Source organism: Pangasianodon hypophthalmus, chromosome 14 (genome assembly GCF_027358585.1).
Source record: "Pangasianodon hypophthalmus isolate fPanHyp1 chromosome 14, fPanHyp1.pri, whole genome shotgun sequence".
NCBI classification, from domain to species: domain Eukaryota; kingdom Metazoa; phylum Chordata; class Actinopteri; order Siluriformes; family Pangasiidae; genus Pangasianodon; species Pangasianodon hypophthalmus.
In genome coordinates this window covers 6,397,964-6,423,913 of record NC_069723.1, presented here as the reverse complement: position 1 = coordinate 6,423,913, position 25,950 = coordinate 6,397,964, and the positions used below count along the sequence as shown (strand labels likewise).

General features: G+C 39.0%; 2 protein-coding genes across 3 annotated transcripts in view; both read left to right on the top strand.

Moving 5' to 3' along the window:
• The first annotated feature begins 5,508 nt into the window (after positions 1–5,508).
• tmem120ab (transmembrane protein 120Ab) lies at positions 5,509–13,616 on the top strand. The gene is made up of 12 exons (XM_026924636.3): positions 5,509–5,750; positions 8,101–8,219; positions 8,454–8,570; positions 8,669–8,728; positions 9,584–9,679; positions 10,675–10,764; positions 10,953–11,018; positions 11,609–11,670; positions 11,750–11,842; positions 12,017–12,081; positions 12,275–12,343; positions 13,238–13,616. Exons 1-12 carry the CDS (start codon positions 5,682–5,684, stop codon positions 13,352–13,354), a joined length of 1,023 nt encoding a protein of 340 aa, XP_026780437.3. The 5' UTR covers positions 5,509–5,681; the 3' UTR covers positions 13,355–13,616.
• A 3,329-nt stretch (positions 13,617–16,945) lies between these two features.
• Positions 16,946–25,950, top strand: part of tyw1 (tRNA-yW synthesizing protein 1 homolog (S. cerevisiae)) — a 66,712-nt gene continuing 57,707 nt past the window's right edge. The window contains exons 1-7 of one of the 2 annotated variants that reach the window (XM_026924831.3): positions 16,946–17,170; positions 17,582–17,712; positions 17,871–17,993; positions 18,650–18,751; positions 21,216–21,410; positions 23,394–23,657; positions 24,474–24,590. In XM_026924831.3, coding sequence (XP_026780632.3) covers positions 17,104–17,170; positions 17,582–17,712; positions 17,871–17,993; positions 18,650–18,751; positions 21,216–21,410; positions 23,394–23,657; positions 24,474–24,590 — 999 coding nt within the window. In that variant the 5' untranslated portion in view covers positions 16,946–17,103. Of the gene's footprint in view, positions 17,171–17,581; positions 17,713–17,867; positions 17,994–18,649; positions 18,752–21,215; positions 21,411–23,393; positions 23,658–24,473; positions 24,591–25,950 lie in introns of both variants that reach the window. The other variant, XM_026924830.3, reaches the window with a different exon arrangement.

Sequence of the window (25,950 nt, the reverse complement as noted above, 5' to 3'; positions counted from 1 at the left end):
TCTGTCCATAGGATATTGTTCCAGAACTGTGAAGGCTTTTTTAGATGTCATTTGGCAAACTCTAATCTGGCCTTCCTGTTTTTGAGGCTCACCAATGGTTTACATCTTGTGGTCAACCCTCTGTATTCACTCTGGTGAAGTCTTCTCTTGATTGTTGACTTTGACACATATACACCTACGTCCTGGAGAGTGTTCTTGATCTGGCCAACTGTTGTGAAGGGTGTTTTCTTCGCCAGGGAAAGAATTCTTCGGTCATCCACCACAGTTGTTTTCCGTGGTCTTCCAGGTCTTTTGGTGTTGCTGAGCTCACCGGTGTGTTTTTTCTTTTTAAGAATGTTCCAAACAGTTGTTTTGGCCACGCCTAATGTTTTTGCTATCTCTCTGATGGGTTTGTTTTGTTTTTCAGCCTAATGATGGCTTGCTTCACTGATAGTGACAGCTCTTTGGATCTCATCTTGAGAGTTGACAGCAACAGATTCCAAATGCAAATAGCACACTTGAAATGAACTCTGGACCTTTTATCTGCTCATTGTAATTGGGATAATGAGGGAATAACACACACCTGGCCATGGAACAGCTGAGAAGCCAATTGTCCCATCACTTTTGGTCCCTTAACAAGTGGGAGGCACATATGCAAACTGTTGTAATTCCTACACCGTTCACCTGATTTGGATGTAAATACCCTCAAATTAAAGCTGACAGTCTGCAGTTAAAGCACATCTTGTTCGTTTCATTTGAAATCCATTGTGGTGGTGTATAGAGCCAAAAATGTTAGAATTGTGTCGATGTCCCAATATTTATGGACCTGACTGTATGTCGTCTTTGTATAGGGAGTTGGGCTTTGATATTCTCCCTGAGCGGGTGACAACCACAGGTGGTTCCTGCACCTGTTCTGTCTGCAGCTGGTCGACATTACGCTGGGGTTCTGGCAGAGGTTCACTGTTGGTGTTAAGTGGGACCTCAGTTGTTGTAGGCGGGGTGTATTGTTCATGTGTATGTAGGAGGTGGCGCCTGTTTCTCACATATATGGCATTTCCGGGCTGGACCTGGTAGCTGTTTGGCTGTGGTGCTCTTCCTATTACCGTTCACAATCTGTCATATCCCCTGTCCGTCTGTATTCTCACTGTCTGCCCTGCTTGCAATGAGGCCAAGAATCTGGCTGACCTGTCATAATATGTTTTTCCTCTTTGTCTGGTCCGTGTTAGAGCTGCCTGGACCTGCGTTTCTACCTTTGGCACATACATGGCTTTGGTCATGGGAATAAGGGTCTTGGTGCGCCGAGAAAGCAGGCGCTGGGCAGGTGAGGGCAGCCATCCCTTGGTATGTTGCGTAGATTGAGCAGCGCCGCATATACATCCGTTCCATCACGTGCACATTTTTCTAGCAGGTGTTTGGCTGAGCGTACAGCCCTCTCAGCTAGCCCATTTGATTGAGGGTAGTGGGGGCTGCTGGTGACATGGCAGAAGTCCCATATGTGGGCAAATTCTTGGAGCTCCCTGCTTGTGAAATATGCTGCATTGTCAGTCATTAGCTGCTGAGGAGCTCTATGAGTGGCAAAGTGGCTTTAGCCTGGTTATAATGGTCACACTGGTCATGTTTGGGAGCTGGTCTATTTCAAACCAGCCAGAGTATGAGTCGACGATCACCAGGTGTTCTTCCCCCCACCTCAAAAACGTCCGCTGCTGTAAGGGCCCATGGCAAGTCTGGTATATCATGCAATTGAAGGGGCTCCTTTGTTTGGTGTGGTCTGAGGGCATTACAAGGAGCACACCCGGAGATTTCATGTTCAATGTCCTGGTATATGCTGGGCCAAAACATGGTTTCTCTGGCCCCGCGCTTTGTTGCTTCTAGGCCCGGGTGCCCTTGATGCAGCTGTCTGATATAATAGTGTTGCAGTGAGTGGGGAATGACGAAACGCTGACCACGAAGCAGTAGGACATTATCAACTGTGAGTTCATCCCTTATGGCACAGAATTGCCTGAGGTCATGTGGCAGCTTCTTTGATGAGTCAGGCCAGCCCATGGAAACGACCTCACATAAGCGCCTGCATAGATAGTGTGCCTGTGTCTCCTGTCTCAGTTCCTCAATTCTCCTTGAGGAGAGGGCTTCCACTGTCATGACATCATAGTCCTCAGTAGTTTCGGCCCGGTCAGTGGAGGGCAGGTGTGCACGTGAGAGCGCGTCTGCTAGGTATAGCTCTTTGCCTCTCTTGTAGATGACATTGAGGTTATAGTGCTGCAGTTTAAGCATCATCCTCTGAAGGCGTGCAGAGGCTGAGTGTAGTGGTTTTTTTAGAATAGTAATGAGGGGCTGATGATCCATTTTGACTGCCATATATGTAGTCGTGGAATTTCTGACAAGCATAGTCAAGGGCCAGCAGCTCTTTTTCTATCTGAGCGTAGCGTGACTCAGTCTCTGTAAGTGCTCTTGAGGCAAACGCCACTGGTTTGTTGTTCTGGAGACAGACAGCACCCAGGCCGTGCTGAGAGGCATCTGCAGATAACACAACTGGCTGGTGCATGTCAAAGTACTGGAGTACAGGAGGACTTGTGAGGAGTTCTTTAAGTCTGGTGAACGCTGCCACGTGGTGCTCCTGCCAGCTCCATTCCACATCCTGAAGCAGGAGTTGATGCAGGGGTGCTGTGATTTCGCTATAGCCCGGGATGAATTTTGATAAATAGTTTGTCATGCCCAAGAACCTTTGAACACCATGCTTGTCCGCTGGGGTTGGCATAGAACGGACTGCACCTGTCTTCTTAGGGTCAGGCTTTATGCCTTGGTCAATTAGAAGGTGACCCACATATGACACCTCAGACACCCGGAAACGGCACTTGTCAGGGTTCAGCTTAAGATTTATGGCGCGTATTCTGTCCATGACCTGCCGGAGGCGCAGATCATGCTCTTCTCTTGTGCTGCCCCAAAGGAGGATGTCGTCAACAATGATTGCGCATGGCTGTCCTTCAAAGAGCTGCTCCATACACCTTTGGAAGACTTCGCTTCCCGTAGAAATTCCATAGGGCATTCGGAGGAAGGCATATCGGCCCTTTGGGGTCATGAAGGTGGTCAGCTTCGAAGACTCCTCACTGAGTGGCACCTGCCAGAATCCACATTTCGCATCAAGGGTGCTGAACACCTTGGCTCCTGGCATGTCAGTGATCACCTGTTCTACTGTTTTCATGGGATGATGTGGTCTGAAGAGGGCTTTGTTGAAGTGGACAGGGTCAATACACAGTCTTACAGCACCATCTTTTTTACATGCAGCCACCATAGAAGACACCCACTCAGTGGGCTCCTGAACTGGCTTGATGACTCCCAGTTTAGTGATTCTGTTGAGTTCTTTGATTATTTTGTCTTTCATTGCCAATGGCACTCATCTGGGAGCACATATTGTAGGGTGCACAGAGGGGTCCAGGCACATGTGATACACTACAGGCAGTTTGCCTATAGTGCTGCAGTCAAAAAGATCTTTATGCTCTGTGAGCTCAGGGGCCCCCTGCTGGAGAGCATGCACATTCGGGCCAAGTTGTACAAAACCTAGTCTGATACTGTCTCTGAGGCCCAATAGAGGTTTTACATCACTGTCAACAACATGGAACTGTAGTGTCCCGCATGTGAAGTTTACATTAGTCACACCTAAAGTTCTTATGATCTGACCACCATAAGCCACAAGGTTGACTACATGGCTGTGGTCGACATGAGCGCCTGGGTCGATGTGCTGGAGAACGCCTCTGGACAGTACATTGCACCGAGCTCCAGTGTCAATCTTCACCTTAAGTTGCTTCCCTGTGTTGGAAGTGGACAGGACGGTAAATATCTCTCCTCTATCAGCTGGCACCTCTACACTTTCACAGTAAAATAGGTCCGCTGGTTCATATGCAATCTGTGCATCAAGTTCAAACTCCTATTTAACCATGTTTTCCTTTACTTTGGGATTCCTGAGAATATAGTGAGTGATTGAAACCCACAATTCATATTTTTTTTAAACTCACAGTTCAGTAAACTGCACTGTCTACCTGCCATTGCATCTGCATCTACTCTTTCACGTGACAGTTACCACAACTGTTACAACTCAATGGGAAAAAAAACTATTTATTAAGTATCTTTAAACTTTATTTTATATTGTTAGCCAGGTCATCTGCCATGAAATGTAATGGTGAAAGGTAAAACATAATAGAGAAATAGAAATCAGATAATGCACCAAAAATAAGGAAGTGATTGAATGAACTAGTATCCTACACAGCTTGTAAGAAGGAATGATGATCTGGGAAACTCCATTGGATGTTGCAGCAGCTAAAGTCTGGCAAACAGCCAAAAATGATGAAAAAGCAGAGTATGACCAAAATTGGCCATTTCTGCATATAATGCATTATAATACCTCAAATTTTAGAAAACATAAATATATGTCACCAAAGTAATGTAGAATTATTTTATTTACTTTCTATCCTTGCCTATGCTATTAGCCTTCAGAAATCTCATTAGGGAGATAAGGGGCCAGTTTAGCAAACACAGCTGTAGTCTGCCCAAAGATGTTTTAATTGCTAGCTTGCTCGCTATGTGTGCTTTATTTATACAGTGAAAGATATGGTCAAGTTGTCTGCTTTTTCATTTTTTATGTGCCACAGTGAAATGGACATAAGCCTAGTCAATTCAGTTTGTAAATGTTTTAAACACCAGCTGTCAACTTATCCACACTCACAGTTGTGCTTGATTGTGTTTGAATGCTAATAAAAATGGGAAATTCATCCAACAGAACAAAACACACTGAATTACTTCAGCACTGATGTAAGAGCACACGGTGATCGGTTGAGTCAAGAGCGATGATGAGGCTTGTGGACATCTTTCTGATTACAGAGTTAATAGATCTGTTTATTGGACTCCCGTTAAAATAATTATATTCAATGCTTTTAATGTAGTATTGGTTATAAGCTTTGAAATCAGTAAGATCTCTAGTCCTTTATAACACAGGAATATATGTACTTCCAGCTTGAAAGCTGTATGTAGGTCAGCCACACCCATAATTATTCACATTTCAGGGCATATATTCCCCTTGAACTCACCATTTCTATCAAGGACATGTGTTATGAAAGAACTTTATGAAGTAAGTGAGTGCAAAAAAAAAAAAAATTGCCTGAAATATCCTGCATTATACATTCGTCATATATATTATAAGACATTATGAAACTGGTATTTTGGTGGTGTCACCTGTGTGACGATTTTATAGCTGTTCTTTTACCCAAGTTATACCATAGTAGATTACTGTATTGTGCAACGTAGGTTACTGTATTGTTCACAGAGACTGTAAACTGAGAGAATTATTCATTAATTTACACTGGAACGTTGACAGTGTCAGAGACCATTTTGTACATAATTGGTAAAACCATATTCTTTTGATGTCAAATTTTAAGCAGGTACATAATAAACCTATTACATATAGTGTATTCCAGACACAAGTGTCCCAAAGGTCAGCTGATTTGTAACAGTCAAAGTTCATTCCCAGTCATAAACAAAGTCCACACACATCTATTTCATTCACTGTAGCTGGTTTATCCAGAACTACTTTGGGGGGAAATCAGTCTTTAGAAATGATACTAAACTGACAGTTTATCCAAAATAATAATACAGATTCGTACAACCCTGGTTGTTCTTCGCCCTCATCTCTGTGTCATTTGAAAAAGGCTCAGATGTCTTCTGAACTAACAACAGTCCTGCAAGAATGGAAGAGTCTGGAAAAGGATTTCCAACAACTCCAGGTAAGATTTCATAATAGTTATTGGCATTATAACTTACCTTAGTGATCTGAATCTTTTGAGCTATGCAAGATTTGATTCACCACTCAGAGGGATCCAGAAGCATTAAACTAAAATTTCAATGCTATAGGGTCATAATGTACTAAGTTGACAGCTGAGGTGGATAGTCATTTATACACTGGGCTTTTTTCAGAAGTCTCAAATGTGTTTCCAGTGGCCTCTTGGAATTTGAAATTCCATCACATTACACAGTTGTCTAGGCATTCTGATGGGCATACACTGGAAAATATTAGCCTTCACACCACAAATGTGTCCTTGTGTAGCCATGTGTCCTTGAGCACTGAAAGTGTTTTGAATGATCAAATCACATCACCAAGACGTATGACCTCAGGCACATCCTGTCCTTAACTTTGTCCCCTTGTGATTGGACCATCCAAGACAGTCGTTATTACCAGATATGAACAGAGTGTATAAGTAAGGGTGGCAAACTCATTTGTGACTGGGGACCACACTGGTTAAAATCTCACAATGAAGGGCAGCACCGATATATACAATCACTTGCCATTAATTACTCTGTATGTAACTTATTGTAGCAGGTGTAGAAAACTATCAACTATCACCAATGACCTAGGCTCTGAGATTAGAAAAGGATGTTTCTAGGAAAAAGGAGGGCTAACAGAATCTACTAATATCTATGAACTATTAGCTAATAAAATTATAGAAAAAAATGCATTCCTAACATAAATTCATGCATTCCATTTTATTGGATACCAGCTGCTGTGATGCGAAACAGGATTAGTCAATTGGAATGATGCATTTTTCCTGTTTCTGTTTGAAAGCTACTAGTCATAGATAGCTATGACTATAAGCACAGAGATATTGAGGTGAGAGCAGGTGAAGCCTGCTGAAGTTTACTGCAAAAGAAAAGTAGATGCAGGTTTATAATATAAGGTGTAATAAAAAAAACATATTATTTTAATCATTTTCAGTGGAACTGTCATAAAGGTAATGCTATTAATATGGAAAGATTATTTGAGTGTTTGTGCGCACTGTACGATGGTGGCAGATTTTTTCACACAGTTCACATAGGCCAAGTGAAACGAAGCTGCGGTCCGGATTTGGCTGGCAGGCCTTGTATTTGATGCATGTGCCCTAGATACTAGCTAGCTAGTTAGTTAGCCACTATTTTTTTCTGTTTGAAATACATCAACAAGCAGAAGCAAAAAAAAAAAAAGCAGCCAAACTGAATAAATCCAATTAATTAGCATTAATTTCCTACTGTTGCCTTTTTCATTTTGTGTTTTTCTGCCCCAGATTCTCCTGATCTTCTGACCTTAGTTATGTTAGTTACCCATTATTTTCACACCACAAGGGGGCCCCTGCCGCTGTGTGATACATAAACCGCTTCACCAAATGACAGAAGCTAAAGTGTGCTGTTTTGCATATATATTTTAATAATCGCGGGGTGCCCTGGTGGTCAGGGGGCGCTAAGCAACCACTTATACCCCTTATAGCAGGAAACAGCCCTGAACATGAAACAACACATTAAACACACTCCATGCCCTGGATTTTGGTTCGACTCCACCCAGCGAGGGGTACATGCCATATTTGCCTCTACACGTCGCAGGCCGGACCAAACCATCAGTATGTTTTGCACTTCTGCTATAAGTCAGGAATGACAATATAGTGAAAAAGCACATTAGAAATGAAAAGAGATGATGTTACCATTCACCTACTTCACATTTAGTCCTACTAAACAAACCTCTTTTTGGCAAAAGGCTATAAATGGTCCATATAAATGAATATACGGAAACATGTTGGGTTCGATTTAGCTATATTATAGAATAAAAGAATCATAAGTGAACATGAATCATGAAACCTGTCATGAGTTTAAATTATGTTAATTTCACACTCCTGAGTGATAAGTAAGAGATTAAGGGACCAGAAATAGTCACTTAAATTTGTAGATTTGTGTGTTTGATTCAGGGAGTGCATGAGAATATGAATACTCAAATATGCATTTGACATCTACTTAAAGCCCCTTAAACTTCCAGAACCTACTGGTGGGTACAAATGTGCTTTGCTTACACTCATCACTACATACTTTATCTATTAGTTTTAACTTGAGTTTCACTATTATTTTTCAAAGGAGTGAATCTTTCATGAATCACCCAGTACAATTTTAAGTTTCTTCACACAGAGCACATGCCACATTCAATTACTGTATGGAGCATGTTTAATTTGAAGAACTTTCTCTGGTTAATAATTGCCTTAACTTTTTAATGAGAATAAAGATTCAAAAGATTAACATACCTGTTTTATTAATTAAAACACTTCATTCTCTTTCTCTCAGGAGACCCATCGGCTTTATATGCAGAAGCTGGATGAAGTCTCCAAGCTCCAGAACAGCTTTACTGCCTCTATAACTCGCCAGAGGAAGTGCTTAAAGGACATGTCTCAGTCTCTGAAGAAGTGAGGAGTGAATTTACTTACTTTCTGTGTTTCTGTTTCTGATATAATTTCTGTTATTCATGAAGTCACCTGTCAGTGCCAAAGCATCTCACTGGGGTGTTCATGTTGTCTGTCTTCTACTCTCTCATCTTATTCTTATTATTGCGCTAATTTACACAGACAAGCTTTTTTACTTGTTGCTTATAAGTTTCCTTAATTTACACTGCAAGGCACATTAAAAAAAACCCATTACAGATGCAGTAAAGGATTAACAGAAGAGGAAACAAAATGTGTGGAAGAAATTAAGGGACACCTTCGGGAGAGGCCTGCCATTTTCCTTCAGATGGAGGCCTTCCTTCCTAAGAAAAATGGGTAATGCAGTACCACAGGCTAATAATGTAACCATGTGGTTTTGGGTATGATCTGTTCTCCGTATTTAATGTCTTGTTGTTTTTTTGTGTTTCCTAAAGGCTATATCTCAGTCTTGTGCTTGGGAATGTGAATGTCAATCTCCTAAGCAAGCAGTCAAAGTAAGGAGTGATATATATATATATATATATATATATATATATATATATATATATATATATATATATATATGGCCATGTCCACTATATGACATAATATTTTCTCACTTTAATTTCGTTAGTGTTGAAAGTAGAAACTTGCACCCTATATGCAAAAGAAAATTAAAAAGTAGCACAAGAGGTGATGTCATTTTTGTTGCTCCTCTGTAAAGCTTGATGTCCCTTAAGGACTCTTCAGAAACACTTTACCACCTCAGTATTCATTCATGTTTTACAGAATTGATGTTTTGTTGCCTCCAATGTTGCTTCCAATTCAAAACCCAATTCCAAAAAAGTGTGTCCTGCATCACTATTTACTGAGTGAGGCACACGTCTCAGCTTACTACAGTGCACACACCAGTAAAAACAAATGTATAGTACATTGATATGAATATAAAATTTACTTTTTATTATAAATCCCAGTTTGTGTTTGTGGGAAATTGTGTCTGAAGTTTTCACGCCCTGTTTTGTGTGAAAGCACCGTTTATACATCAGGTCCCAGAAATTCAGGAATTTTCCAGGAGTTCTTAGGAGTCTTAGAATTCTTCAGGAGTTTTTACTGCTCCTGCTGAAGAGAAATACTGCTCTAGGAAGAATTTGTGAATTACATGTATCTCACCTCTAGGTGGGAGTATTTACATTCAAAAGTGGATCATATAATCTACATGTAGATTTTAAATTTCAGCATAGTCATCTACAAACTGTTTCATAAGAAAGAGTCATAAACACTGAATACCTATTTGGCAGCACTGAACTGTATTTTTTATTTATTTTTTTAATTCATTCATGCATCTTTTTTTGTTTGTAATTTTACTGTAGGAGTGCCTACAAAGACGAATATGAGAAATTTAAGCTATGGGTGACTGTAATCCTGGTGCTGCTGGGGTTTGTCTGTCAGTTTTTAGTCACCTACAGGTAAGACTATATACTTATACTTGGAGAAACTTCACTCACAATTCAAATCGATAAAGTTGTTATTTGACAGATTTGATTATAATTTTCTCATTTCTGAATTATTATGAAATACACTGTGATTTTGTGGTGAGTGAGCCAATAAAATTAAAGATTAGTAGTGTTTTAGGAATGCTGCTTTTTTTTTTTTAGTGGCAGGCAATTTATTTGTGAATGTTTGTGAAACAAATGAAGAACATGAAGGGTTTAATGACACAGTGTAGGTTTCACAACCTACAAAGAAATACAAGGTGCTGGACAGGTGAGCAGTGAAACTGACTACCCATGGCCCTTAGGTGGTGGTGGGCCTTTAAAGAACCAGAACTAAATTTGTGCAGTTTTGGGAGGGAGACAGAAGGACATTTACAATAACTGCTTTATCCTGGTCTTTGTCTCTAGCCTGGAAACACTGGATGGGAAGCCAGTCCATTGTAGGGCACCAAACACACACACACACACACACGGACACACAGACACACACACATAGACAGCTCAAACTCCTCACAGACAAAAACTGGAGCTCAGGATCGAACCCCAGACCCTAGAGCTGTGAGACATCCACACTACCCACTGCTCAACCGATAATATTATAATATCAATGTATTCTGTAATAACAATAATATTATAACTTTAATCTCAAATTCTAAAACACTGATGAAAGTTAGCATTCGGCAGTATTCAAACTGAATTAGGATACCATTGTAGTGACAGAGTTCTGTATTATTATTATTATTATCACAATGATTTAGGAGAATAATAATGATGCCAATGAAGATGAAGATTTAATCACAATTTAATGTTATGCACAAATGACCAGATGTACTATATATTCAGTGGATCAGGGATGAATACACATACTGCTGGTAAAAAAAAGCATATTCTCATTTGTGATGAGACTTGTATGAAATTTTAGCAGAATGAAAGCCTGTTTCACGATGTTGTTGATTTGTGTTATGTAGATTTGTGGATGCACTGCTGAACTTCCTCTTGGTCTGGTACTACTGCACTTTAACAATCCGTGAGAGCATCCTCATCAGTAATGGATCCAGGTTTGTGAGGGATCTGGGTTGGAGGTTTTTTTTTTTTTTTTGACACTTAGTGGGTTACTTTTGGAAATGCATTAGCCAGGGCCAGTCAGTCTTATTAGGTCAAAGGAGCAATAATATATTTAAATTCCATAACTGTTGTGTGTTCCATATATGAGCAATAAATCTAATGATCATGCTTTCCATATCAGGATTAAGGGCTGGTGGGTGTTCCATCACTACATCTCAACCTTTCTATCTGGGGTCATGCTGACTTGGTAAGTAATTTATACAAGTTTATAATGGGACAGCACACTTCAGTATAGTACACAATCTTAGTTCAACACATCAGACAGTGTTGCTTTGCTAAATTCAATTCAACGACATGAGGAAGAAACCTTGAGAAGAACCAGACTCAAAAGGGAATGCATCCTCTTCTGGAATAGTGGGATTATAAATTATTACTCCTCTACAGCTCTATACTATAAGGTCAAACAGTACTTAAGTCCTGAGATGAGCATAGGACAGTCTTTATGATTTATGATTATCCAGACTTTATGATTATCCACTGAAGCAAGGGTGAGTGCTGGGCACAAACTAAAAATGCTGAGAGCTTTGAGATACTGGGACACTCCAATACAGCCCAGAATGATCAGAATTTACTTGTTTTTAAATTCCACCACTCATTATGCAGCCTTTATAACCTGTGTGAAGCTGGAACAGAATAAAAATGTGGACTAGCTACAGGTCCCTAAGGTCCTGGTTGTGGACTGCTGGTCTTTAGACTAATAACTAATAACTCTTTTGTCAAATGATCTAGAACTTTTGTTGAAGCTTAACCATATTATTCTGCCTTGTTCTGTCTTAGGCCTGATGGTGAGCTGTACCAGATGTTCAGGAACCAGTTTCTTGCCTACTGCTTGTATCAAAGTATGACATTTGTTCTAACTTGGGTCTTTAATACTGTTAACAATGATTAGAAGAGTTACATACATCTTTGTTTCTGCAGGCTTTGTGCAATTCCTTCAGTACTACTATCAAAGTGGATGCCTTTATAGACTAAAGGCTTTAGGGGAAAGACACAACATGGATTTGACAGTGGGTAAGAAGAGATTTTTGGTAATATTTAAGTCAGTAATGTAAAAATTCGCTTTTGAATTCCATGTTCCATTTATAAATATCATTAAATATCTCTGAGAAAGCCTGTGTCAAAGCTGTCAGCTCAGTGAGATGTGAGATTACTCTACTTTGAGTGATAAATTATTCTACTTTGTAGAAGGATTTCAGTCATGGATGTGGAGAGGGCTGACATTTCTGCTGCCCTTTCTATTCTTTGGTCACGTAAGTATGCTTCTCTATCCCTGATGCCAACATCAACAAAATGTGTCGAGGAAAGTCTGATGGCTGATTTAAAGAACAGATCTTTCAATTTGAATAAAAAATATATATCAAAATCTCCTAACACTTATATTGGTATTTCCTACATTGCGAGGGTAATAAATATTGAATATAATGACTTTGGTCTGCTTTTTAGTTCTGGCAGCTTTTCAATGGTATCTCCCTGTTCCGAATGTCTCAACTTCCTGATTGTAAAGAGTGGCAGGTGAGATATTTCAATAGTACATCTTCTCAAATATTGTGGTCATTTATTTTATGCCAAAATGACCTTACATACAGTATCTATATCAAGTTTATTAGGTATACTAATCTACTTATAACCTGCATATTGTCTAACAATGCATAATGGACATTCTAATCCATACAAATGCATTATTAATGCAGAGCAGTAATTAGGAAATTGTAAAATTATAAAATATGCAAAAACTAAATAAAAGAAACACAGTGTAAATGAGTTTGGCTTTATGGCATGATTGTGTTTTGAAGTGAGACGATGTTGTCCCAAGGACTAATCATTCATTTCACACCATTTTCATTCATTTTCATTTAAGTGGATTGACTACCACAAATTGCTCCCAGTTGTTAATATGTGTGTTTATGTGTGTGTGTGTGTGTATGGTGCCCTGAGATAGGCCTTCAAGGCCTTCAAGAACTGAGTATTTGTATGTTCAGGAAAAAACAACTGAGATGATATTCCACAACTGATCCTAGTATTTTGTACTGGTAGCACAGAATATCAGTAATCCACTCCCATTTCTCAGTCGTGAATATTTTATTTTTTTCAAATTATATTTCTTAGAGATGCCATTATTCTTTGCTAAGTCTAAAAAAAACTGTGTTTCACTTTGACTAAAAGTCTGTAAAGGAGAGTATGATGTCCACAGAGTTACTAGATTTTTAGTTCTAGATTTAGATTTAGTTAATTAGTAGACTATAGCTGGCAATTCCATGTACAATCAGGTATGAATTCATTTTTCCATGATGACTGTTCTTTTAAAAGTGTTTAAATATTAAGTATGATCAAACATATAAACATACTGTACATCTGATTCAGTATTTTTGAATGAATCATGAATGTATCCCTTCTCTTTTCTGCCAGGTCTCTGTGTGTGGGATTTGCTTCTTGATTTTATTTACAGGCAATTTCTTCACTACACTCGCAGTGGTGCGTCACAAGCTGAAAAACAAGAGCCATGGAAAAAGCAAGAGTCCATAAACTTGAAAGTTATTGATGTCCATAATTCAAAGTTAAAACTCAGTGGATTTTTTTGTCAAAAGATGTTTCACACTCCATTTTTGACATGAGAACATTTCAGAATCAGAATCACCTTTAGTGCCAAGTACCATAGGTTTACATGTACAAGGAATTTGTACATACTATATGTATGTACAATAGTACATACATATTATTTGTGAAAATTTATAATCTGGATACTTCAAAATAAAAGCTCATGAACTGGTCAACCCTATGGTATTCTAGTATGTATATGTTGCACACAGAAAATCATGACCCACATGTCCCACAATGTTTCTCATTGTTGATCATAAGCCCTAACTACTAGAAAAGAGGCTGCGGACTAAATACACAGAGCTGACTTTATTCCAACATGCATGAAATCTAGTGGTAATGCTTTTTATACTTTAACCCCCTTACATATTATTCATATTACTCATGATTAGGAATTATTCAGTATGTACAGTGAAACCAATAGGAAAAGAATGTACTAACAAGAGAATGTAAGTCTGGACCCATTGATGTGTATGGAGAAGATTCTGTGCCAGATAGAAAAGCAATCACACAGAGGAAAATGCAATACACAGACTGTAATCAGACTGTAGTGCCTTCATTTGTGGCTTGTTTAAATGGTCACATTAAGAAAGTTTGATTTGTGTTTGTAAGAAACAGGACATCTAAATAATGAAAAAATGGTGGAATGGGTTTAAGATGCAAGAGATGTAAGGTATACCAAGTATACACTGTCATGGGTAAATAATTAGAGTGCTTATTTAAATAAAAAAAAATTAAGAATAATTGTGAAAAAGCACTTCAAATTGCTACTCTTTCACATTTAAGTTTATGAAACAAATGGTGGTAAATTCAGCTGATGGCTTGCATTTGAAGGTAAACAGATCATCTAATAAAAAAGACACACTTATATAAAGGTTCAATGGTTTTTGTGAAGTCTTACTAATATACAGTGGCCCCAAAAAGGATTTGGACACTTAAGGCACACTTTTAAATATATCACTGCATTAGAAAACAACATGTCATACCAAGTAGCATTTAATTTAAAGACAGATACCACAAGTACACTTTTCAAGCAAAATATTTTCCAAAAAAATAGATAGTTATTTTTAAATTTCTAAAATCATATATATGCATTTCAAAATTAGACTAAAAGTATTTGGCCACTCAGTAGTGCCTTCGTTAAACATCACGGGTACACTGTTTTCGTATTTAGTTTGCTATCCTTTGTATTGTAGAATTTCTTGACAATGTCTGAGCATGTAACCAACCAATTTCTTCCTTCCTCCACAGTTGGATATATAGTAAAAAGGTTCAAAGGAATGAAAACAGACAATGAACAGGCATAATTGTGAGTAAAATCGAGAAAAACAGGCAAGAAACAGCAGCAAGCATTGCTTCAGACATCAATAACAATTACGAGATACAACTAGAGCGCAACCTATTCAAAATAGGATCAACAAGCATGGATACAGAGGGAGAGTTATGCAGCAGAAACTATTCATTAGCCTCAAAAATAAGAACGGAAGAGTGAAATTTACAAAAGAACATCCACAGAAAGACAGCAGCTTCAGGAGAACTGTCTTATTTTCAGATGAATCTGAATGTAACGTGCATGGAGCTGATGGTAGAGTGTTTGTTTGGAGAAAGCCAGGAGAAGAATTCCAACCAGAAGCAGTGGGGGTGGTGAGCTTGTGTTCATTGATCGCATCATGAACTCAGAAGTGTACAGAGACATTTTGGATGCAAACTTGCTGAAATCAGTGGAGAAATTTTTGGATTTTTCAGCAGGATAATGATCCAAAGCAGACCAGCCACCCTTTGAAAGATAACGTTGCTAAAAACAAAAATTAAAGTCTCAAAATGGCCCTTCCATAGCCTTGACCTATATCCCATAGGGCATCTGTGAGAGGCAATAGAGAGGAAATTAGCAGATCATTGATGCTCTAGTGTGGATGAACTGAAAGTTTTGTTGGTTGAAACATGGAGGAGACTTTCCCCACAACTGTGAAAGAAACTGGTTGGTTCCATGCCCAGACACTGTCAAGAAGTTCTGCAAAACAAAGGATGAACTAAATTAACTAAATACGAAAACAAGGGTCCCTGGAGGACTAGTGGTTAGGCCTCGGCGCGCTCACCGCCGTGGCCGAGGTTCGATTCCTGGCCAAGGAAACAACCCCAACCACTGGGGTTGCACAAGACAGTGCACTCCCAGTGCCAGGCCCAAGCCTGGATAAAACTGGGGAGGGTTGCATCAGGAAGGACATCCGGTGTAAAAACTGTGCAGACCAACGATCCGCTGTGGCGACCCCTAAGAAGAACAACAACTAAATATGAAAACACTGTAAATGTGATGCTTAATGAAGCCACTACTGAATGGCCAAATACTTTTTGTCTAATTTTGAACAGCATATCTATTTTTTTAATTATAATATTATACAAAACAATCTGTTTTTTGGCAAATGTTTTGCTTGAAAAGTGTGTTTGTGGTATCTTTCTTTACAATAAATGTCACTGGGTTTGACATGTTGTGTTCTAAAGCAGTGAAGTTCATACATTTGTATGGCTTTTGTGTGGCTTAAGCATCCAGATACTTTTTGGGGCCACTTTAGTAGCCCAACGCAAACAAAGCCACATTTCAAACATGTATAAGTTGAATAAAAGCAGAATGATTTCCACGTAATGAGCTACTGTTCAGCTGGGTAGTAATTTAGGATGGAGCTTTACTTTGAGAATGTTTTGTTGAGTTTCACCACCTATGAAAAAAAAAGGAAATATGTATAATTCTCTTATCACTTAATTATATTAATGGTAAAGTATATTATTCATAAATGCAAATTCTTAAAAATAAATAATCCTATATTTTCCCATTTTGAAAAAGATGTGTATGTTAAAGCTTTATCTACCCTAGAAAACAAAATTATTATCATTATTATTATCATTATTATTATTATTATTATTATTATCATTATCCTCTAGTCCTTCTTGTGTCGTTGTTCAAGGCTATCTGTTATGAAAATCTTAAAAAGAGAGAGAAGAAAAAAAAAATAGTAATTTCAGACGTTGCCCTGAAATAATGCTGCCTTCACGTGCTATCAGAATGATGGTAAATGCGTGTTTCCCACCAGGAAGCTGCACATGAATGACTCCTCAGCCTGAGTTTCTGCGATGGCAGGAGTCCTAAACTTTTAACATGGCGGAGAAGAGTACAGTTTCTGTACTGAATGACATGTTTTGTTCATTTTTGTAAATGCAGCTAACTGTTAGCATTTTTACATTTTTAATTATCAGCATCCATACTATACATGTTGTACATTTTTACACCGAGAAAATAGCTTGTATTTGACCAAAATTCTATCGTCAGCAAGCTAGCTAACTGCGTAATATGTGTTATGGTGTCAGAATAAAAGTAAGATAAAAAAAAAAAAAAAGAAAAAAGAATTAGTCTATGTATGAATGAACCTGGCGTCGTCCATGTTTCAGGTTCTTTCCGACAACAAAGCCTGTGAACACGACATACTCGTAATTACCACTTCAGAAGTGGGAATTGAAGGCAGCATAACAACCTCCGCCTCTTTTCCCATAATTCCACAGTCAAAACAACATGGCCGCCTCCTTCTGTGCGCATTTCTGAGCTTTGCTAGCTTACTTATCCGCAAGCCATATTCTAAGTTAGACAGTTTACTTGACGTGTATGAAGTGATAAGAGTGACAGAGCAATGATAGTCTTCTTTATAACCTTATTAACAAATTCTCTGTCCTTTGTGTCCTCGGCAGCAATGCCAGGTGAGTGTGTTCAGCTAGCTAGCTAGCAGTGCCTTACACATTGTTACTCCTGAGTCCTGTGCTAGTTAGCAAAGTGCCTTCTTACACAGCTGTAGAGATCACACCTGCAGTCCTGCATGGAGTGCATGGAGAGTACATGTACATGTTATCTGTAATACACTCTTACTGTTAGCTGCATGATTACTGCCTGAATGTCTTAGCTGGTTCATGTGTCTATAGGTTGATGGTATTGTGGACTCAGAAAAGAGTAATCTTAATCATTCATGACTTGAAAGTCAGCAAGTATTTTCTTCCAGGAGTATATCAGTGTAAGCTGGAAGGAAAATTCTGCTAACGGCACAGTTCAGTTCATCTGTCCTAGTGGTCTGATCTAGATAGATATAGAAAATCTTCTAAAATGTTATTTCGCAGGGTCTTTGGACAGTGCCTGGCTTTATGCTGAAGCTTTCCTGTTGGCCGTGTGGCACAACAGATTATACGTGTACACTGCAGCTGCGCTTCTTTTCGGGTTATGGTTAACAGTGAACATGACCAGGAAAAAGGTATGAATGTAGGTTTCTGTATTATTCTCCCTCTGTGGGACAACATTTTAAATAGAGGATGATAAACATGCACAGTTGGAATGTGAATATTAGAGTAAGCGTACCTGATTGAAAGAAATTTACTTATTGTTCACTTACTTTATTTATTTTTTCAGAAGAACCCTGTAAAAGCCCAAACTTCCAAATCTGAGAAGCAGAAGGAGCAAACACCTGAAAAAGAGAAGGCTGTCCATGTTGCAGGTGTAAGGATTTTCTATGGGTCACAGACTGGAACTGCAAAGGTTTGCATTATTTCTACTCAAACACATGATTATGTTCAGTTAGCAGCCAAGACTGAGCACTTTGTAGAATTAATCCTCAGTTAGTTCCTCGGTACTATGAAGAAGTGAATTTCTCAGACAGTGTTTGAAGCAGGGCAGGTGGCCTGAGGCTACACTTATTTACATGAAAGCTGCCTGACTTGCTTTTTTGTGTAATAGTGACAGTTGAAATGTCTTTGTCACTGCACTTTACTAGTACTTCATTTAAAACACTCGGTGTACTTTTAATATACATGGTGTAGTTTTAATATAGGCAGTTATGGCAAGTCCTGCAAAGACAGAGACTGCGTGATTCAGAATTTTCCTTCTGACTTTTCATGAATCAAGTACCTTAGTGCTTGCCAATATATAGTTTTTCTATCTTATCCAGGACACCTCTGTTTAACACAGCAGAACTGCCAGTGAAACTTTTATCTTATTAGTATTCCTCAACTCTAAAAGTGCCTAAATTTTAAGTGGCCATTGCCAAACTGGTGCCTCTTCCTGTGTGATGATAAACCCCCTGGCAATTAACAGGAATAACAGACAAATAGCAAAAACTGATCATTTAAGACCAGATATATCAGTGACTGCTTTAACAGACTTGGAATTAACCAACTTGAATAATTTTTACTCAGGGTTTTGCCAGAGAGCTCGCAGAAGATGTCCAGGCGCTCGGGTTCCAGTCTGATGTAATTGACTTGAAGGATTATGACCCGGAGGACAAATTGTCAGATGAGGTGAGCTGTTGTGTTAAACTAGATCCTAGGATCGTGAAGCAGCTGTGTAACCTTCATTTCAGTACTCTTAATAAATAGACAACATGAATATTACTTCTCCCAGCCTTCTCCAGTCTCACAGCTGACTGTTATGCCTGGCACTGGCATTTTGCTGTCTTGTGCTCATTTGTGAAAAATTCTGATCATTTCACTATAGAATATCAAATAAATTGGGAACCTACTTGAACTGGAGAAAGTGACATGTACTAGACCTAATCGTGTGTGCGCCTGTACTGATATAATTCTTGACAGACCATTAATACTTATACAGTATCTTTTTAAAATAATGAAATGTACTTCAAAAGTGAAAAATAAACAAGAAATACTTCACTGTGTTGGAGAAAGCTATGTAAAAATGGCAGCACTTTGCACATCATGTCTCAGAGTTTTTTTTTATTTATATTTTTTATTTTTTTAATTGCTGAATCGATTGAAAAAATTGATTTTTGTTCAGGAATTAAAAAAAGGCTCTTTCTTGGGCAGTAGTAGTGCAGTGTGTAGGGCTATGAGCTGGTCATCAGAAGGTTATGGGGTCATTGTTTGGGCTCTCGAGAATGACTAACTAGAACAGGCTGATCTGGATCATGCTAATGTACTTTTTGGCCATATAGTGTATGTGGACACCTGATCACTGAACATCCAATTACAAATTACATGGCCATTGATATGGAGGTGATTCCCCCTTTGCTGTTATAATAACCTCCACTCTTCTGGGAAGGCTTTCCACTAGATTTTGGGCTCTGTGCAGGCCACTCCTCGCTTGGTAAACGATGTCTTTGAGGATCTTGCTTTGTGCACAGGGGCATTGTCATGCTGGAACATGTTTGGGCCTCTTGGTTCCAGTGAAGTGAAATCGTAGTGCTACGGCATACAAAGACATTTTGGACAACTGTGTGTTCAATTCAATTTTTGTGGCAATTCAATTTATTTGTATAGCACTTTTAACAATGGACATTGTCACAAAGCAGCTTTACAGAAATAAATAGATTCAAATTAAGTTAAACCAAAATAAATTGTATATATGCGAATTTATCCCAACAGTTTACGGAAGGCTCTCATATGGGTGTGGTCGTCAGGTGTCCAAATACTTCTGCCATTATAGTGTATGTAGGATATAAAACATGATGGGCATGCTATTATAGAAAAATACTCAACAACGGGGTGGTGTGAGGTTGCCTGCTACAAAATGTTTTTTCCAACATTATATATATATATATATATATATATATATAAAGATTGTATATATCAGCCATAACATTAAAACCACTGACAGGTGAAGTGAGTAACATTACAATGGCACCTGTCAAGAGGTGGGATATATTAGGCAGCAAGCGAATAGTCAGTTGTCAAAATTTATGTGCTGGAAGCAGGAAAAAAGGGCAAGCGCAAGGATCTGAGCGACTTTGATAAGAGCAAATTGTGATGGCTAGACAACTGGGTCAGAGCATCTCCAAAATGGTAGGTCTGTGGGTTGTTCTCGGTATGCAGTGGTTAGTACCTACCAAAAATGGTCCAAGCAAGGCTCATTGATGCGTATGGCGAGTGAAGGCTAGCCAGCTGAAAATGCCTACAATGGGCACGGGAGCATCAGAACTGGACCATGGAGCAATGGAAGAAGGTGGCCTGGTCTGATGAATCATGTTTTCTTTAACATCATGTGGACAGCTGGGTGTGTTTGCGTTGCTTACCTTATCCTTTCAGCAGGATAATGCGTCCTGCCACACTGCAAAAATTGTTCAGGAATGGTTTGAGGAGCATGACAAAGTGTTCAAGGTGTTGACTTGGCCTCCAAATTCCCCAGATCTCAATCCGATCATGAATCTGTGGGATGTGCTGGACAAACAAGTCCGATCCATGGAGCTCCCACCTCGTAACTTCGACTTGGATCTACTGCTAACATCTTGGTGCCAGATGCCACAGCACACCTTCAGAGGTCTTGGGGAGTCCATGCCTCAACGGTCAGAGCTGTTTTGGTGGCACAAGGGGGGCCTACACAATATTAGGCAGGGGGTTTTAATGTTATGACTGATCGGTATGCATGTATATCTGTAAATCTGTTTATCATATAAATCCGTTTATGATCAGGTTCACTGGCACATGTCCTGATATAAACATGATCATTCCTTTGATGTTTTGAGATTGGTATATCTAGTCTTTGAGGGATGGAGAGCACGTCCTACTGGCCTTGAGTCAGTATTTATAACATGCAGTGTATTGACATTCAGCAGAATGTGAAAGGTTTGCCTGGTCTCTCTTGCCTGGTCAAGATGAAGAAGTTATTATACAAGTAAACTCTCTTTTTTACATGTGATGCAGTGCAGATTATATCAGCGTAATGTCTAATTACTACTGGATTTACTGATCTCACATTGTTAGTGATTAGTTTTCATATTAATGTTCATAACTGTGTTCTTCCTCTCTACAGTGCACCAGTAAAATGATTTGTGTGTTCCTCATGGCCACATACACTGACGGCAAGCCCACTGAAAACGCTGAATGGTTCTGTAAATGGCTGGAGGAGGCTTCTACTGACTTTCGCTATGGCAAAACCTACCTGAAAGGAATGAGATATGCTGTCTTTGGCCTGGGGAACTCTGTGTATGTTGGCCATTACAACACGGTGAGAAACACTTCACTTTTTAGCACCAAATGTATGCTTGTAATATGTTGGAAGTCTACTACTACTAGTCTACTTAGTGGGCATAATTAATAGCTAAGTAAGTAATATTAGTAGTCTTTTGAGAAAGCATTTGCTAGTCCTTTTCTCTTGTCCATTGACCAGAGAAAGATTTTCACATGGCATTTTTTTTTTTTTACTTGATCCGTATGTTTAAACGTAAGACGTTCCAGTTTCTACATGTTTCTTGAAGGAGTTAAGACTGCTAGTGCACTCTACTTGCCACTTGCTGCTCTACACACATCATCCAAGGATTCGTTCTGATCATCAGTAGGAAATACACTATATGGCCGAAAGTATGTGGACGCCTGACAATGACACCCATATGTGCTCCTTTCCCAAACTGTTGCCACAAAGTTGGAGGTGCTCTCGAGATTGTTTGGAATGTCTTTGTATGCTGTAGCATTACAGTTTCCCTTCACTGGAACTAAGAGACCCAAACCTGTTCCAGAATGACAATGCCCCTGAGCACAAAGTGAGCTCCATGAAGACATGGTTTGCCAAGGTTGGAGTGGAAGAACTGGAGTGGCCTGCACAGAGCCCTGACCTCAACCCCACTGAACACCTTTGAGGTGAACTGGAATGCCGACTGCACCTCAGGTGTCCTCGCCCGCCATCGGTGTCTGACTTCACTAATGCTCTTATGGCTGAATGAGCACAAATCCCCACAGCCACACTCCAAAATCTAGTGGAAAGTCTACCCAGAAGAGTGGAGGGTATTATAACAGCAAAGGAGGGGGCAACTCCATATTAACGCCATGCCTTTAGAATAGGATGTTCAACAAGCGCATATGGGCGTCATGCTCAGGTGTCCACATTCTTTGGCCCCAAAATGAATCAGCAGCACGCAGGAATGTGGAGATGGTCACGAATCCAAGCAAAATACAGAACAGTGCAGAGCAAAACTGTCATATGACTCATGGTGGGTAGAAATAAAAGTGAGGCCATTAAAGACATTGTCAGCAGAGCATGAGAAAAATGACTACACAGAATCCTCCTCTACCCAGGAATTTTATTTATTAGTCTGTATTAATGCATGTAACTAGATAACTAGCTCCTCATACACTGGGATTGGATCATACACTGGGATTGGATCACATTTACATTTACATTTATCCAGAGCGATAAGTGCTTTGAAGTCTCTAACAATAAATACATCCTGATACTGCTACAATAAAGTCACTTGAGGTCTACTTTATGATGCAATACCCACTCCTGTCTTTCTGAAAAGAAATCCGGAATAAAAGTCTTTTGCTTTTGGTCATGCCCAGTCACATTAGAAGAAATCAGAATTTTTTGCAGACAAAAATTTTCAGTGAGTTGAATCATTTTAAAGCTGTCCTATTTTGCAACATTTTCCAAACTTAAAGGTTTGAAACATAAAAAACCACGGCGAACTTTTTTATTTCAATTTATATTTGATGAAATTAGACTTTTAAATATTTTCTGCACAAATGTTTTCACAAATTTTATTTTGATGCACAAATAATGGAGATATTCTAGACAATATACAGTGATATACAGTATGTCATATATTTATTTAATTATTACATAGAAAAAAAATGGACTTAGACACAAAAAAAGGCATGTCATGTTGAGATCCCTACTACATGGTCTAAATAACCTGAATGACTAAAACCTTTATAAGGAATTTTTTCCTCCTTGCCTTTTCAAAGAATTGAAGTACTCAGCTTGCTCTGGTTTTTTATAAGCTGTTTTAACCTGGGTCTAAAAATAATGTCATCAGTGTCACTGGAAAATTCCGAGAGCAAAATTTCACTCGTTTTCCACCTTGTTTAACTTTCTATTTTTGGAATAATGAAGATATCTTGAGTGTGAAAGAAGAAATAAGATTATATTAATAATAGTAATAATAATACCACTAGTCCTACTGTAAAATGCAAACTACACTAACTCCATTTCCAGGTTGGCAAAAATGTGGACAAGTGGCTGTGGATGATGAGTGCAGCACGCGTCATGAGTCGCAGCGAAGGCGACTGTGACGTGGCGAAAAGCCGAAACGGCAGCATCCAGGCCGACTTCCAGGCGTGGAAAGATGATTTCTTGAGGCGCCTTCAAGCCCTGGCCAAGGGTGAGAAGAAGACATGCAGCTGCGAGTGCAAAAAAGGCTCGTGCAAGAATAAAAAGAAGCACCATGAGGAATCAGAGGGCGAGAAGCACAGCTCTGAGGCAAGATCTTCTATATCTGGCATCTTTTATAACTTGTGTAGTCATGGTAACAGTACTGTCCCCTGTTATTCATGGCTCCTGTGTAAATGGATTTCAAGGAGCAGATGAAACGTTTCTGTTCTCCAGAGCCATTTAGGCACTCGCGTATCTAGTATGGCTTTTCTGCCTACCAAAACAGCAGGGTGCAGTTTGGGCATTTTATGTCTAGTTTATATGCTTCCATAAATATAAAAAATAAGGGCTGTTAATCACAGTGCTGTTGAATTCTCAAATCTAATTGGTCAGAAGGTTTTGATTAATTTTTTTATAACTGCAGCTCTGGCAGTAGAGTCGGCTGCAAGGCACAGCATTATGTTAATGCCCTTGTTCTAATATGTTGTTGTTTCTATAGTAACAGCATGCACAGGGGTGCCACATAGACTGTAGCTAATGATAAACAGATTTTTTTTTTTTTTTTAAAGGATTTTTATTTAATAAAGAAAAACATATTATTTATTAATGGTGAAGGTTTTGTAATGAGATATTTATTTAATGTTGAATGAATGTGTCTTCAGTGTCAGCACTTTCATAGATATAAAGGTTTGCTTAAAGCAATGGAAGAGTCTAAGGTCAGAGGACGTTGCTGTTTAGCTGCTATAAGTGATAACTTGTTTTGCAGACATTTCACAGCAGTAAATGTAACAATAAATAGATAAATGTGATGTTTTTAAAGGAATAAAAAAATGAAATGTTGGCAGATTGCAGTGATATTAGCGGAATGAAACACTTCAGGATGTGCTGTGTGTGCTGAACATGATGGTGTGTTTGACATTGCAGGAGCTGTTTGAGTCCAGCAGTGATCCAGAGTCTGGAGGTGAAGAGGAGAAAGCTCATGGCTCTGTCATCGACCTGGAGGATCTTGGAAATGTCATGAACCACATGAAGAAAGCTAAGGTAGGTGTAGTTCATCAGTCAACGCCAGTAAGGAGGTGGAGTTTATGTGAACAGACCAGAAGTCGTAAATGAGTTTCTTCAGGTAGACAAGCCATTTCTTTGTTAACTTAACACTTTCTAGTTGTAAGAGAATTCTGAGTTGTAATGAGGCTTACACATTTCTATCTTCAGCATAATTTCACTATAAGACTCTGGTTACTGCTTCTGTGGTGATGATACTTTTTGAGTTTGGTTTTTCAAATGTATATTATGGTAAAAAGTTTAAAATCTGTAACAGTTGGAGTAGAACTAATGTTTAGCAGTAAGCTGTTCCACAGCCTGAGGGCAGCGTCTGCGAAGGCATGGTCACCCTTGTGTTTCAGCCAGGATCATGGAACAACCAAAATCATCAGGCCTTGAGATCTCAGTGACGTGGGGACAGAATACAGACTGAGTATATCAGTGATGTGGGGAGCTGCAGATCAGTGAAGGGCTCATAAGAGCAAATAAACGAATCTTATATCTTGAATCTTGATTCTGTCCAGGGAGATAAACAGCTTAGCAGCCACATTCTGTACTAAATGTAACCCTGCTAAAGAGGACTTATTAACACTTATATACAGAGAAGATGGAAATAAAGCATGTATAACTTTGACTTAGTTATTGGTCAAAGTTGAAAAAGTGTCAGAAATTACCTACAAGTTCCTGACATGAGGTTTAACATGTGCACTGGGGTTTTTTCTCTCTGAATTTTCATGAACACTCACAAGCTATTTTTGTTAGAGAGAACTGATTAATATTATTGGAGCAGAACTGGAGTAGAGACAGGAGTTAGATGTAAGGTCTTAAAAACAGCTTTAGCATCCGGTCATTAGGTGCTGCTTTCTTCATACTGGCTCAGTGGATACTTCATACTGCATGTGGTTATCTTCCTGTAGTAGCAGTTTTTTTCTTGTATTTACGATAATTTCACAGCAGGTGGTGCAAGTGAACACAGATGTACATACATGGCATTTGGCTAAATAATAATAATAAAAAAAATCAGTTTAAGCTTAATTCTTTACTGATTCTATAAAGACTTCACAAAATTGAGGGCTATTAGCCTCCATACCTACGATTTCATACCAGAGACACATCTTCCTGTCTCACAGTCTGCTAAGGAATATAAAACACTTGCTTCAAAAGGCCCTCTTTTTTTTAGTCTAATGTGTAATTATGACAGCCCTTGTTATGAGAATTTTCTCACTCCAGTCATTTTAAATGATTGTCTTTTAAAAATGGGCTTCTGGCCTGTCCAAGCTTTAAAACGGCGGCGTATGGGAGTAAGAGGACATAGATGGAGAGAATCTGTGGCTCCATTGAAGGAGACGGAGCGGCAGAT